This window comes from Pituophis catenifer, unplaced genomic scaffold (assembly GCF_029215685.1).
Source record: "Pituophis catenifer annectens isolate HBS135680 unplaced genomic scaffold, rPitCat1.0.hap2 SCAF_1, whole genome shotgun sequence".
NCBI classification, from domain to species: domain Eukaryota; kingdom Metazoa; phylum Chordata; class Lepidosauria; order Squamata; family Colubridae; genus Pituophis; species Pituophis catenifer.
Window position 1 is genome coordinate 67,306,071 of NW_027256881.1, and position 16,695 is coordinate 67,322,765.

Genomic DNA, 16,695 nt, shown 5'->3' on the forward strand with positions numbered 1-16,695 from the left:
ACTGGTACACTGGTAAACAAGAACTGGTAGCCACTTCGACCACAGAAGCGGAATATGTTTGTTTGTCCAAAGCTGCAAATAACCTTGTATGGTTTAATGATTTGATTTCAGATGTTTGGAAAAAACCTGCTTTGCCTTTTGTTATGCATGAAGATAATAAAGCAGCCATTGAAATATCCAGATCCGATGCCATTGGACAAGGGTCCAGGCATATAGATATAAAATTTAAGCATGTGAGACAATTGTCTCAAGATGGATTTATCAAAGCAGTGCATTGTGATACCTCTGAACAATTAGTTGACATATTGACGAAGCCTTTACCTTCTAAACAGCACAAATATTTAACATCAAAATTATATGTCTTATATTGTCCTGAATCTGAATGTAATTGGTGTTGTATAGCGAACCGGCATTTAGAGGGGGATTTGTGAGATGTAAATGCCTTATTCCCTAATGTGTAAATAATGTATATATGGGACATCGGGGGTTAACTTATTCTTTGGTTCCTAATGTATTCATAATTCACCACTCCCATTCTTGGCTCCACCCCTTGTATATATAAGGAGCCACCTTCACCATTTTCCTTGCTTCTATCTGTGAATATTCAGTGAATATAGAATGCCTGTTATAATTAAAGAGAAATATATTGAAACCTCTAACTCTTATTATCATTATTGAGTCTGATCCTGAAAATATTGCAACAGTGGTATTTAAATATCAGAAATAGCAATTCAGTGACAAACTTAAGAGCTGGTTTGGTATAGCAGTTAAAGCACCAGGCTAGAAACCAGGAGACTGTGAATTTTACTCCTGCCTTAGGCTGGGTGACTTTGGGCCAGTCACTCCCTCTCAACCCAACTCACCTTCCAGGGTTGTTGTTATGGGGACAATAGGAGGAGGAAGGAGTATTAGATATGTTTGCCACCCTGCGTTATAGATAAAAATAAAGACAGGATACATACATACATGCATGCATGCATACATACAGTACATACATACATACATACCAGGGGGTGGGTTCTACTTACCTTTACTACCAGTTCACAATGGGATCGTGCGTGCGCCTTGCTTCTGCGCATGCACAGAAGCTTCTGCGCATGCACAGATCGCTTCTGATGACATCAGAGTCAGTGGGCGGAGCCTTCCGCCGGTTTTACTACCGGTTCTATAGAACCAGTTCCAAACCGGGGGCAACCCACCACTGATACATACATACATACACACACAAATAATCTGGTCAATTTTGCTTTACTTTGACAGATTTTAGCCAGTGATACTACTGAGTATTATGCTAGCAACATCTTTCACTGTTGAAAGTATATAAGCAAACAACAACCAAATTTATGAACTGCCTTCATTGCATGCTTAAGGAACCAGAAGATAAAAAAGATGACATTCAATATTGTGAAAGGAAATCCCTGAACATGCAACACTTTTTAAACTCGTCTTCATACTGCAAATACCTTCCTTAGAGTTTGAGAAATGAAGCTTGAGTTTGAAAAAGCAGATCGTGAGAATGTATGAAAGCATTTGTCGCCTTATTCTTAGTTCCCTCAAGAAACCACCCTACTAGATCTCACCAAAAGGTTTTATATTAAATGACAGAAACAAAAACTATCCTAAAAGAAAAAAAGGTTAAATTGGAAGTTCATACTTACCTCATCAAAATTGCGCAAATAATATGAGACAATATATGACAGAAGACTCCTGCTGTTATCCTGTATAAGGTCAAAATTAAATAGCATTTATATATGAAATATATTGACATTTAGATTGAATAATTTGTATTTGTATACATTTGGAGCACAGGTAGTCCTCAGATAACAACCACTCATTCAGTGGCTGTTCCAAGTTATGATGGTACTAAATGAGGAGACTCATGACTAGTCATAGTAGCTGCTGCTGTCGTGTGATCATGGTTTGGATGCTCGGCAACCAGCTTGCAATTATGATGGTCGCAGCATCCCGCCATCACATGAGGACAGTGGTGGGTTTCAAATTTTTTTACTACCGGTTCTGTGGGTGTGGCTTGGTAGGTGTGGCATAGCTTGGTGGGCGTGGCTTGGTGGGTGTGGCAGGGGAAGGATACTGTAAAATCTCCATTCCCACCTCACTCTAGGGGAAGATTAAAATCCCCATTTCCTCCTGATCAGCTGGGACTCGGGAGGCAGAGAATAGATGGGGGTGGGGCCAGTCAGAAGTGGTATTTACAGGTTCTCCGAACTACTCAAAATTTCCGCTACCGGTTCTCCAGAACTGGTCAGAACCTGCTGAAACCCACCTCTGCATGAGGAGCCCTGGTGATGCAGTGGCTAGAATCCAGTATGTAGGCTAACTCTGCTCACAGTCTGGAGTTTGATCCTGATGGGCTCTAGAGTAACTCAGTTTTCTATCCTTCCGAAGTTAATAAAATGAGGATCCAGATTGTTGGGAGCAATATGCTGGCATTGTAAATCACTCACAGAGTACTGAAAAATACTATGAGAGTGGTATATAAGTCTAAGTGCCATTGCTATTGCTATTACATGTTGTGATCTTCACTGCCAACTTCCAACAAGAAAAGCCAATGATGAAACTGGCAGGAGTTCTCAAATGGTAATCATGTGACAACTATAATGTGGCGTGGCAGGAGAAGGATATTGCAAAATCTCCATTCCCACCCTACTCTGGGGCCAGCCAGAGGTGGTATTTGCCGGTTCTCCCAAACTACTCAAAGTTTCTGCTACTGGTTCTCCAGAACCTGTCAGAACCTACTGAATAGCACCCTTGCTCCTGGTACATCCTTTTTTATACTTTCCCCCCCTAATACACATACAAGTAATCCTTGACTTATCACCACAATTGAGCCCAAAATTTATGTTACTAAGTGAGAAATTTGTTAAGTGAGTTATGCCCCATTTTATAATTTTTCTTGCCACATTTGTTAATCACTGCATTTGTTAAGTTAGTAACATGGTTGTTAAGTGAATCTGAATTCCCCACTGACTTTGCTTGTCAGAAGGTCACAAAAGGTTGATCATATGATCACTGGACACTACAACTGTCATAAATATGAACCAGTTGTCAAACATCCAAATGTAAATCACATGACCATGAGGATGCTGCAATGGTCATAAGTGTGAAAAATGGTCTCATGTCATTTTTTTCCCCAGTCATTGTAACTTTGAACGATCACTAAACAAAGTATTTTAAGTTGAGGACTATCTGTATTTTCTGCAAACATTTTGTTAGGCTTTGAATTACAAACTACAAACATCTGTAATTCCAATTTGTAGATAGAAATTAAGAATGAAAATTGTGTAACATCAATTTGTTACATACCACTAGCATCCAAGAGTTACTACAAGACTAAATAACATAACAACATGTTTTATCTCTGCATGTGGAGATTCCTTCCTTCCTTCCTTCCTTCCTTCCTTCCTTCCTTCCTTCCTTCCTTCCCTCCCTCCCTCCCTCCCTCCCTCCCTCCCTCCCTCCCTGCTTGCTTGCTTGCTTGTTTGCTTGCTTGCTTTGAATCAAACTCCTGGAGTGAGAAGTGAGTTAGCCTGCAGTACTGCATTCTAACCACTGCACTACCAGAGCACTGAGAGCATGGGCCTTTCATGCTTAATAAAGCAATGCAGCATATTAAATGTCATAATAATTAATGCTTGGGAGGTAAAACTTACACTACTCTTGACATCTTTGAGTTTGGGAAGTATATCTAGTCCAAAGCCATCTGCTTGTCCTCTTGTCCTATTTCCACCATTCATGTAATTCCCAAAAGCTAGGACCAAGCCTAGAACCCGCATAACTCCTGAGCCACTTTTCAACATCTGGGGAAACAAGATGCAGAGAAGTTACTACAGAACATGTTAGAAACATTTCATTTTATTTATTAAAAAGTGTACGAACACATAGCTCTTGTCAAAACAATTGAATGCAATTTAATTTTAAATACTTCATAATCACATCGGGATGATCCCAAAATAATAATAACTCTGAAACTTCAGTAATAATTACATTTATAATTCCTTACTATTATGTAGGTGTATCACAAATAAAAACAATCAAAGACATTTATATCTTGAGAAAAGGGGTTCCTGAACATTTGAAGCCAATACCCAAGTGCTATTTACAGATACAGAAATATTAATTCTGTGAGCCTCAAACTTAAAAATAGTTTTTATTTTAAGATTAGTACAGTGCTGGGGAACTTATGACTTTTCAAATATTGTTCAAGTACTCCACTATTGGACAGTGTGGAAAAGAGTTTTTGTTCTGCAGCATTTGTAATGAGATAAGTTCCCCATCTATATAAAAGGAAGGTTTTCTAATGTTGCTTAAGGGAATAGAAACAAAACGGTGGACTATAGTTTAGAGTAAGAGATATTTAAGTTCAGGTACTTGTCATTTTTTTGCCAAAGCTTGCTCAAATGTCTTTACATTAAATCTTTTTTATTAATATTGAACAACTTTAGCATGATAGGCTGGGCCCACTATAATCACTCTGGAGACAATTCTTGACGTGAAACCATCACACAAGAGATGCAGGATATGCTGGATTAACTAAATGTAATGGTATTGGGAAAAACCTTTGGAGATAGAGCCACGAGATGCTACCTAGGGAACAGTTAAGTAAGGGACAGCACAACCCACAACTGGGCAGTGGATGGGGCAAGAGACTCAGAAGAAACCTTCCTCAGTTTCTTAGATTATAAAGGAGATGGGCAGAAGGAAGAGAGATGTACTTTCAGACTTGCAAGATTTTTGTCAATTTAGCTTTACAATAAAGTATAATTAGCTCATCTGGTTGTGATTCCCATCTGGTTTACCCATGAGACTAACATCAGTCTTGCAATCTTTCCCACTACTTCCTTTACAACCCAAGAAACTAGGGGAGGAACTTTCTAAGCCTGTTGCCTCTCCCATTATCCAGTTGTAGGTCATGCTGTCTTTTATCCAACTGTTCCCTTGGCAGGATCTCTTGGCCCAGCCTCCCAAGGCCTTTCCCATACACCATCAGACCAGCCTCCTAAAGCTACTAAGAAGGCAGTAGAACAGTAGATAAGCAAGTCGCAATTGTAGGAGAATGAGTTAGCTCTCCTGGCACTGAAATACATGAAAGAACCATGCAGGCTGAGCCCTATAATCAGTGCAAACATTTCTGAATGGAAGAAGTCATCTGGCAAAATTAAACTATGCAAATTAAACTGTATAAAGTATATTCATGATTTGGCAAATGTGAAAAATACAGAGCTTTGTAATAAAGGGGACACAGACAGTGGTGGGATTCAAGTAATTTAACAACCGGTTCTCTGCCCTAATGATTTCTTCCAACAACCAGTTTGCCAAACTGCTCAGAAAGTTAACAACCGGTTCTCCCGAACTGGTGTGAACTGGCTGAATCCCACCACTGGGACACAGATCTATCCTTTCCTTAAAGTATAGGAATTCTTGACAGCTACAAAAAGTCTGGTGATCAAAAAGTACCCCCCCCCTTTAAAAAAAAAGAACAAATGGCTATATTGATAACAGTTAGAGGATAAAAAGTTGGATAGCCTCATGTGTGCCTTCTTGTTCTCCTTCAACAAAAAGTGGGATACAAATAAACAAACAGGCAAACCATCACACTGGACATGAATGGGAAACATTGACTTAATTGCCTAACAAAATAGATACACTACTGTTCTGTATATCATTCCCATTCCATTAAAATTAATAATAGTGAATGAAATATTTGGGGAAGGGACATATAGATGGGTTCCCATGAAAATTTCAGATGGAATACAATGCAAGGACTTTCTATTCCCTTAGTGACACTGCTTCCAGTTAAATTATATGGATTGACAGCAAAAAGTTTGTCAATGGCTTGACCTCTGATTAGTTGCAACGCAGAAAGCCTTAAATAGGATGAAACTGGTTCCAGCATAACAGCAGTGGCAATGGAATAGGCTGCAAACAAGCATGACACAAGCTTTGGAAAAAAGCAACAAAGTTTGGTGACTGAGGAATTATTAAGTCCCTGAGGAACATGTCTTTAACTGAACATTTTTATGCAATCTATTAATGCCCTGTAGATTTTTCCCATGGAGAATTGCAGCTATGGAAGCCTCACATGGAACTGAGAGTATTGAAAAAAAAGGGGGAAGTGTTATATACCCTCCTCCCACGATAGTTTCAAAATCATCTTTGCAGCATTGTCAATAGCAACTATGATTTGTTGAGACTGAAGACGAATCTTGAAGTTATCGCGATATCTTCAAGATTATATAACCTATGTAATATTAACTAATATTTGTTCATTGTTATAAAGCTAAGTGTGGGAGATTGCTGCTGTTGCCAATGCTGCCAAAATTACAATCAGATGATTATTATATATTATTACAGAAACAAAGGCACTTCTAAAAGAAAAAGTCAATGTATGTTTGTTTGGAAATACTGAAGGAAAGCCAGTGCCTGTTACAAAGAGAGAAGATTTTGCTTTGGCACAGGAAAAAGGTATATTATTCTCTAGAGGTTGATGTGCATTGGCTATAGACTTGTGGTGTTATTATACTTCAGCACCGAAAGCCAAACCTTAAGATTTACTTTGATCTTGAAGCACAATCATAAAATGTTCCATTCAGCAGGACTGCTATCCTTCACATTTAATGAGCATGTAAAATAAATAAAACTTTTGAAATATGAGTATTGTCGAATAAGGAAGATTAAATATCAGCCAATCTAGGTCTTGCATCAGATGGTCCAGAACCTACCTCACACAGTTTCTGCAACAATTCCAGTTTGCTTCGGAGAGAGGAAATGCTTTCAGAGAATGTTGATTGGAACAGGATACAAAAGGCTCGTTCAGAGAAGTTGGGAATCAGGGAGAGCTCATAAAGAAACCTGGAGATATTAAAGAAAAACATGACTGAGTTCTATTAAAAGAACTTGATAGACAAAAATAGGTTCAGAATTATAGTCTAAAATTATTCCCAATTAAACCAATGAATAATGAAAATTTGTTCTGAATAGGAATAGATTATCTGTATGACTGTGGAACCCAAACATAGGGGGAAGGGTAACGAAGGACTGATAGCAGATGAAGGATATTTATTGGTTTTGGACACAACAAGACTAAAGAACAATGAGATCCATTCCTTCTCTGAAACTGACAGTGGAACTTCTGAAGCTACCTAGAAGTCTTCCACCTGAAATGAGACTTCCAACAGATATACAGATACCTCTGACCCCTTACCAACTCAATTTAGCCACTGCTAAGCAATGGAAAACAACCGTTTTGCAAATAGTGACTGTCATTTTAATTTCCCATAAGGACATTGTTATCCCAACAGAGAAATGTTCTGACACTTGCCTTGAGGAAAAGAAGACAGTGGGGAAAGAGACGATTTATTAAAATACATGTCCTTGAAAGGATTTAGGTTCTCAAAGAAGTGTCTAATAGTGCTATCCTGTTACTGGGGCTCAGAACTTTGGTTCAGATATTGAATGTGATTCACTCATCAGCAGCAGAAAAAATAGATAAAAAGATAAATGATCTAGATGAGGGGTGTTAAACTCGATTTCATTGAGGGCTGCACCAGGGTTGTGTTTAATCTTGGGGGCCGGGGTGGGCATGGCCAGGATAGGTATGGCCATCTTGATGTCACTCGTATTGGGGGCATCTGTGATGGTCCGAGCGCTCTGCCAGCGAAACTGGCTCCCGAGCTCCATTTTCAGCCACAACGGCCTCCTGCCGCCTTGAAACTGGAACTGGAACTGGAACTGGGGTGGGGGGGTGCAGCATGCAGGTCTCACAAGTTCTGTTTTCACTAGCAGAGGCACTGCAGGCTTGTCCTTTGCTGTTTCTAGGGGGGCCTTGTGGGCCTTATGTCGACCTTGTGGGCCTTGTGTCAGCCTTGTGGGCTAGATCTAAGCACCCCAAAGGCCGGATCTGGCTCCAGGGCCTTGAGTTTGACACCCCTGATCTAGATGGAAGTATAGACTTGGGATCTGTACAGGTTTATATAAGAGGAGGATGGGAATAATCATCAGATATTGCTGCAAAATCTTACTTCTCCCTCCTGATAGAGGTCTGGTTAATACAGAAGTACACACATATATGCACACATATACATGCACCTTTGCCTGAAAATTTAAATTAATAACTAAATGTCCTGGGACTTTCCATAACAAAAATCTTGATAGATAGGTGAGATCTTGCAAGATTTCAGCTATTTCACATGATAATTCAACTATTTTTAGCATATAATCAGGGAGTTCGGGAGATGAATTAACATTATAAGAAAAGTGACATCAAATATATTTTGGTGTCTATTGAATACTATGTCTGTAAGTGCAGTTACTATACACACGTGTGTGTGTGCGCGCGCACGCACACACACATACAAAGCTAAATTGAGTACATTTGAAGTAGGGATTAAGATGTAAATCCAAAGAATGTGCAAGAGAAAAGGAAGTATCAAGGTTATGGAAAAATAGCTAAGCAGGGATAAGGATCAAATGAAACCTATTCTCATGAAGCAAATATTCTTTCTGGGGAGAACCAAACAAACCAAAAGACTTGTAGTAAATTCATCTACTGGAAGAAGAATTGGGAAAACAGGAGGGCATCACTATTGTACAAATCACAAGAATAGCTCAAGAATATCGTAATCCAGTTTTCTCAAACAAAGTGGAACTGAATCTCATGGTTATTATACCTATTGAACTGGTAAATTATTTGTTTCAGTTAGAACAATTTGTGTTGTAACTGAACCTGAACTAAAAAGTTAATAGTTGACTCTCTCCAACCAGTGTAGATGGTTTATAGTATCCTTACTGTTCAGGTTTGTCCAAAGATTTGGCATTCTCCTTTTCTTTACTTGATTTGCCATGCTTTTCTATCTTTTCCAGTTCATCAGATTGTGCTCTCTTGAAAAAAGATTCATAAATATAAAGAAAATTATGAATGGAAGTAATACATAATCATGTATATAAATAAGTATCCATGAAATTAAATAATGTTTACAATTCAATTATAACCATTCAATTATAATTCCTTCAATTTATTTTAATTATTTATACAGAAAGATATTCAATATTTAACATAAATAACATGTAAACTTCATGAAATAATGTTAGACATAAAATGTTCATCCAGACAACTATCATTAAATAAAAACCTACATAGTTATGATATTAAACATTTCCAATGTCATTTTATTCAAGCATGGATTAAGTTGATTCATATGTGAACTACAAAGCCACTTTTTGTTTTTTAAATAGAAAAGGGAGAGAAAAACTTTTTAAAGAAAGACATAATTATTTTAAATTCACACTCAAGATGACTTTAATTATGGGAGATTCAATTAGTTTACAGGGCATTATTTAAACAGAAATAGGCACGACAATTTGAATCCAAAATTGCAGTGTATGATTTTTGCAGTAATTCTTAGTTGCCTTTATATTAATAAGTTGATTTCTTCTCTCCAACTAACTGTATACAAAGGATATTCAAAAATGTACTTTTACACAAAAATCTATTTTGAGATAAAAGCAATACAATGAACATTCTGTTAGAGCGTTCTACAACTTATCATCTGGAATATACCAAATTGGAAATTACTGATTTACAGGTATGATTAGGAGATACTATTTTCTTTCAGCAGTATTCTGTTCCAGGTAAAGAATAACAGGGTATTGTTAGTAATACATTTACATTCCACCTTTATTTCTATAGAGCTCAAGGCAATGTGCATACTGTACACAATAACATCTTCCCTGTGAGGTGGGTTGGATTTAGAGACAGTAATTGTTATTTTAAAGTATTTTCAAAGAATTTTTCCTAAATGGAATTCCAGTCACAGAACTTTAATGCTTATAAAAGTATGTCCTTCCTTCTGAAATTGAAACCCAGACATATAGCTTAGGCCACGGGTCACCAATCTTAAACACTCAAAGAGCCATTTGGACCCATTTTCCACAGAAAAGAAAACACTGGGAGCCACAAAACCCTTTTGACATCTAAAATGAAAATAACACTGCATATATCGTTTTTTAAAACTTTTTTTATACTATGTATAAAAAAAACTACAATGTGTTGTATTTATGAAATCAATGACCTGCTGCAGAGAAAACACATTTTTATTTCTGCATGGAACAAAAACATTTTGAATTCCGAAAAAAAAGATGGATTGAAAAGCTCAATAAATCACGTGCTGGCGGGTGTCACACACTGGCAGTTGTGATGCATATTTTGCGTGACAGGGAGTTGCAGCAGAGGGATGAAAGAGCCACATGCGGCTCCAGAGCTGCGGGTTGCAGACCCCTGGCTTAGGCACTCACCATAGCCCTAACTCTTAAACTATCAATCTTAGAACTTATGCATTAAAAAGAAAGCTGTGAAAAATCTTTAATGCTTTTGCATGATTTAATATTGGAAAGCAAATTTCTAGCATCTAATTGGCAAGGATGTTTCAACATACAACACCTCCCCTGCGTGAGCTGCACTGGCTCCCAGTGGTCTTCCAGGTGTGCTTCAAGGTGTTGGTTATCACCTTTAAAGCGCTCCATGGCGTAGGACCTAGATGTCTTCGAGACCGCCTGCTGCTACTGACAGCCTCCCATCGACCTGTGCGCTCCCACAGAGAGGGCCTCCTCGGGGTGCCATCAGCCAAACAATGTAGGCTGGTGACCCCCAGGGGGAGGGCCTTCTCTGTGGGGGCACCTACCCTCTGGAATCAGCTGCCCCCAGAGATAAGGAGAATCCAAGACCTCGGTGCCTTCCGCCGTGCCCTTAAAACTTTCTTTTTCCAGCAAGCCAGGCTGGCCTAACACTTTTTAAAATGTTTTTAATTGTTTGTTATTGTTTTTAATCATGGGGCCAAATTTATATATATCTTTTTAATTGTATTTTAATGTTTGTAGTTTATGTTTTTACTTGGCTGTTCACCGCCCTGAGTCCTCAGGGAGAAGGGCGGTATACAAATTTAAAAATAAATAAATAAACAAATAAATAAACTGACCTTTAATTCTAAGCCGAAGAACAAGTAAAAACTGTGGTACTAGCCTCTGACAATGTCTCATAATTAGACTACAAATGAGATAATCGGTCTATTTATGAAAACTAATGGAATAAAACACAACCATAGCTAAATGTTTGAAAACATTACAGCATAGAAGTGTCAGATTTCTAACGTAACAAAAATTATTCTGAATTATGCAAGAATCTGTGTTAGAGCAGTGATCGCTTTATTTTCCCTGAATACAGCAATGTACTAGTTATTCACAAAGGAATCATACGCTGAAAACTTGCACGAAGTACAAAATGTCACTGCCAGCAACAATCGGCGTGCAAGACACTATCCTGGGAAGTGGTAAGGGTGGGGGTGGAGGGAGATACTTTGCCAGATTGAGAGGTCCAAGAGCTGCAGGCCACATGGGAAAAATTACGCTAAATTAATGCTTGAGGATGTTTTGGCAAATCCATGTTTCTGTAGTGGCTGTCCAAATCTTGTTGGTTTTCTGAGATTTACTGCAGCCAATCAAAAATAGAGTTACAAAAGATCAAGCAACTTTCTGAACAATGAACCACTCGCTCAAATCCCCATCTGGAACAAAATGAATAAGCAGCACACGTGTATGTGAAAAAAACGACAGAGTTATGCCCTCTGTGAAATAGGTTCTTAAAAGTTACATATTATTCAGTTCTGTAGTTCTCTCTGTTATTTTTTTAGGCATGCAGAGGAATTCCCAAGATGTGGAATCTGATAATAGGAAAGAAAGGCAAATTTTCATTAAAAATCCAGGCTAATGGAAGACAGCATTGCTTCTAATGTATGTGGATCTGGGACATCTATCATAAGTAAAGTATACTTAAAGTCTCCAGAGTAAGCAAAATAACAGATCTTCTGTTTCCCCAGAGGCCTGTGTCAAAAAGGCATCCATTGCTTGCTTATAAATGTTTATTTATTAGATTTAAATGTTGTCCAACTCTATGACTCTAGGCCAGCAGTCTCCAAGTTTTGCCGACTGGTGGGGGGGGGGAGGACGGGATGTTGCCATGCAAGTGGTGAGTGAGCACTTGCACACAGCTCCATTTGCACAAGTGGCGGCACACGTACCTGCTGTTCACACAAATGGAGCTTTGAGCGTGTGTGCTTGTCCACTACTTACATCAGTAAACTATGTGCAGACATATACCTGCCTGCCATTTCCATGGCCCAGTTCCGAATGGGCTGTGGCTCGGTACTGGGCTGCTACCCAAAGGTTGGGGACCCCTCTCTAGTTAGCTTATACTAAAAAGTAGAGAACAAAAAAGTCCCATGGCTCCAGAGAAACATATTCCTATAACATGTCATACAACCAACAGGATCTCTATAAATTAGTCTCTATCCATGCTGTTCCTCCAGGTTTGGTTATAAATAAAATCTTAGAAATGTCAAAATCCTTAGCAAACATATCTAAAGAAATTAAATCACACCAATCAATCTTTCATTATTTTCCAAAACAGATATATTTTAAGGGCCTAAGAAGATTTGTAATAAATATTACAAATTTATTTGAGTCACAGATGATCAAAGCCCAGGTGAGATGAGGTGGACATGTCTTCACAACGGATGACCACTATATGCCTCACCAGTTACTGTATAGTGTACTGGAATCTGGGAAGAGTCCTCAAGGTCAACTGCTCAAGTACTACCAAGAAGTTGAAAAAGAAAGCGTACACCGCTGTGACATCCAGCCAAGGGAACTGGAAGCTACAATTGCAGATGGAAGCCAGAGGTGAGCCCTGTGCTATGAAGATGCTACCAACCTTGAAAAAAAGATGCCATAAAAACCTAATAGAAAACCGTGAACGGTCTTAAAATAACACCCACAGTTACTACAAAATGGACTTCCAGTGCCCCCACTGTGCTAGATTCTGGATTTCCAGACTGGGACTGCAGAGTTACCTCTGTGTCCACAGATGACCTGCACAACAGCCTGAAAAATTACTCTATATATTGGATTACTGAAGGAATCTGTAACTTTATGCAAGCAAAGATTAGACTTGAAAAATAATTTTGTCTCTCTTTTATAATGCTAAAATTCTGATATTCAGTGAAACTGAATGGGGAAAATTTAGAGGAAAACTTGCAGCTAAAACTATGGGATTTGCAAAGGCCCCTAAATTTCAACTACAGAAGTTGTAATGGTCTCTATTGTAAAGAGAAACTAAAACAAATTGACCAAAGCTAAATGTAATTAGTGTCCAGCGATCACAAATCTTAACTACTAACTCCAGAATCAACATGATATGATTCTGAGTATCAATCTCTTACAAATAATCATGGATTATAGTTTTCTGCCTTACTATTTGGGTTCTTATCCACTGTGCATTAAGTAAGATCCAGCCAGGCTCTTACAAATGATGAGATTTAAAATAGACTAAAGCTCATTTCGTCTTTGATGTGCACAGTACAAAACCTAGCTTTCAAACCTTTAATTATTTCCTGATTACAACATATCTGGATGAAGCTTTGGTGAGATGGCAAAGGATTAAGCATTCCTCTCCCCTGATTCGGATCAGTGTCACAAACAATAACAAGTAGGCTTGGAAGTTATTATTCTGCATCAGTTAGATTACTACATATTCATACATCATGGTGGAAATGTTGTTTATAACATTATTTGGGAGGAAAACAAGCAAACATCTTGAAGACTTCTAATCTCTTAGTAAAAGGTCTCTAGTTTTGAGTCTTGAAATCAAACACAAGTTTCCACATGGCATCTAATGTAGTGTGAGAAGAAAACCTCCCTGATGCAGGGATTTGGGTGTATGAGGCACCATCTGGGAAGGTATCTGTGTGCATGTGGTACAATAGCAAAGGAAGACTTTGAAAATGTGATTTTACTCTTTTCCAAACATCAATATGAACATGTCCAGGAAATAGATAATTTACTATTCTCACCGGATCTTTCTGATGCAAGCAGAAATTTTGTAACATATTATTTGGGTAATGAGACAGAACCCTTTAAAGATAATTTTGGCTATATATCACTCCTTTCTTCTTTTCTTTTTTAAAACCTAAACTAAATATATTGTATATATAGGAAATAAAAAAAAAGAGGAATTTCCCCCTCAAAGACATTGTTTCAAAGGAATATTTAGCAGATGGTTCACATAAAATTTCATTAGCTCCTGATTACATTTGACACATCTTTGAAATGATACATTGAAATAAGTTAAATAGAAACCTGCTGGGTGAAAACTAATTATGATTCAGAACAAACAGAATGCAGGATTACTATATATTCTTTTATAGTTTCCTATTCGTTATACTTCACATTAGAAACCAAAACATTTTGATAAAAACATCTTGGAAGGCAATCTTCAGAGCCCATAAATCTAGGGCTGTTCATAAAGAAACAGTTCTTTACAGGTATTATCTCCTGCAGCAGAGATATATCTATGACTAACAAAGCCAGTTTCAGGACCTCTCTTTGGCTGACCTCCTTCTTGGACTGTAATAAATGCAGTCTAGTGAAGGAAACAAATAAAAAGAGTAACAAATCCACCACCTTGTGAATGGTTAAATGACAGGCTGTGCCCTCTTGGCCATGATGAAAACTGAGCAGAAGGATAGGTGGAAGGCAGAGAACTAAAAGTTGCAGCTCTTTGTTGTTAGCCCACTCATTCATCTCATGTTACTAGTCTAATCAATTGAGGCCACCTTGTGAATGGTTAAATGCAAGTCTGTGCATCTTACAATAGAATCTGGGATCTCTAAAACTGATCACAAGAACCAAATTGTTTTATTTAAATGAGGAGGTATTTCAAATAATATGAATCAAGCTGTTCAAAGCGAGTGCTATCAATTTAAATTATATAGAGAGATGATGGTTGAGATGTGGTGACGATTGCCCATACTCAACTGCTTCTAGATCAAGATCATGTGAAGTGTTAATGCCACTTTATAATGCCTTGGTAAGGCCACACTTGGAATATTGCGTTCAGTTTTGGTCACCACGATGTAAAAAAGATGTTGAGACTCTAGAAAGAGTGCAGAGAAGAGCAACAAAGATGATTAGGGGACTGGAGGCTAAAACATAAGAAGAACGGTTGCAGGAACTGGGTATGTCTAATTTGATGAAGAGAAGGACTAGAGGAGACATAATAGCAGTGTTCCAATATCTCAGGGGTTGCCACAAAGAAGAGGGAGTCAAACTATTCTTCAAAGCACCTGAGGGTAGAACAAGAAGCAATGGGTGGAAACTAATCAAGGAGAGAAGCAATTTAGAACTAAGGAGAAATTTCCTGAGAGTTAGAACAATTAATAAGTGGAACAACTTGTCTGCAGAAGTTGTGAATGCTCCAACACTGGAAATTTTTAAGAAGATGTTGGATAATCATTTGTCTGAAGTGGTGTAGGGTTTCCTGCCTGGGCAGGGGGTTGGACTAGAAGACCTCCAAGGTCCCTTCCAACTCTGTTATTCTATTCTATTCTAGATATACTCAATATATATATATATATATATATATATATATATATATATATATATATATATATATATATATTCATTATATACATAGTGGAAATGGAATAGATATTACGATCAAAGTCTTAACTTGGGTTGTTCTTCTTTTTGCCTTTCCCATGATTTGTTTTATCTGTCAATAAATGAGGATAATAAACATCCTAACTTTAATAACAAGATACACACCTGTAGAAATAAAGCACTGTAAGTGAGAAACAAATCTGCAACCTCAAGGCTAAATATTCTTTCTTACTATAACGGAATATATAATGACCTTGGGAAAAGAGAAGAGGAAAAAAATCAAATAAGACAGGCAGGATCCCACAATCACTTAATGGTCTGAAAACAGAACTCAAGAAAGACCTGCCCAAATGGTTCAAGTAAGTTAGTTAAAAGTGGAGGAAGGAAGTTTGTGCCTTGTTTTCAAGATTCTGCTAAGCAGCCTTACAATAAAGTAAGATTAATTCATCTTGTCCTGTTTCATGTCTGGTTTGCCTGGGAGAGCTGACACCTACATCTATGTAACAAGTCTGCTTGCATTGTACTTACAGGGACTCTCTCTTTTCCTGAGAATTCTTATTATAATCAGTGTCTAGTGGGAAAAACTCCCAAATATATTGAACTTCCTTCTGTAATTCTATATAATTCCTTCCAGAGACTGGAAGACTCTGAATGAGAAATAACATCATAACTACATAGTATGATGGCCTGCAGGGCTGGCGCAATGTGTAACATGTCCACACTGGTGCAATAAGACTGGTGTTTTGTTATTATGATTTATTGGGTTGGGGATTTTCTGTCTTCACTATCAGTTGTATTGTGTTTGGGGGGGAGGTGCACTGAGGGAGCTCAACCAATCTCATTGTACTTACGTTGTGCACTGTCAATAAAGATTTGAATTTGAATTTGAGACTGGAAATGAATGATTAATTGATGTTTTTCAGTGGTATACAGTATATAACAATACCACAATCTATTTCTTGCCTTTTTTCCCTCTACTTCAGTCTTCCCCCTATCTAGTTCTCTTCTTTCTAAAAGATATAGTATAATACTTTTCTTCAGTTCAGCTGTAGTACAAATTTAATATGAATTAATATAAAGACCTGGCTTTGCCAGTTGACTTTGGGCCCGAATGAGGGTATATCTTTCTGGAAGTGGTTGACGAATTAAGAGAAGACCCCACTTTCCCCCGTGCACCCTGCTCCCTTCCTC

General features: G+C 37.9%; 1 protein-coding gene across 1 annotated transcript in view; it reads right to left on the minus strand.

Moving 5' to 3' along the window:
• Nucleotides 1-16,695, minus strand: part of FMN2 (formin 2) — a 202,838-nt gene that overhangs the window by 58,108 nt on the left and 128,035 nt on the right. The window contains 4 exon segments of the mRNA XM_070950697.1: nt 1,659-1,718; nt 3,669-3,815; nt 6,738-6,867; nt 8,804-8,895. Of these exon segments, the coding sequence (XP_070806798.1) occupies nt 1,659-1,718; nt 3,669-3,815; nt 6,738-6,867; nt 8,804-8,895 (429 nt within the window).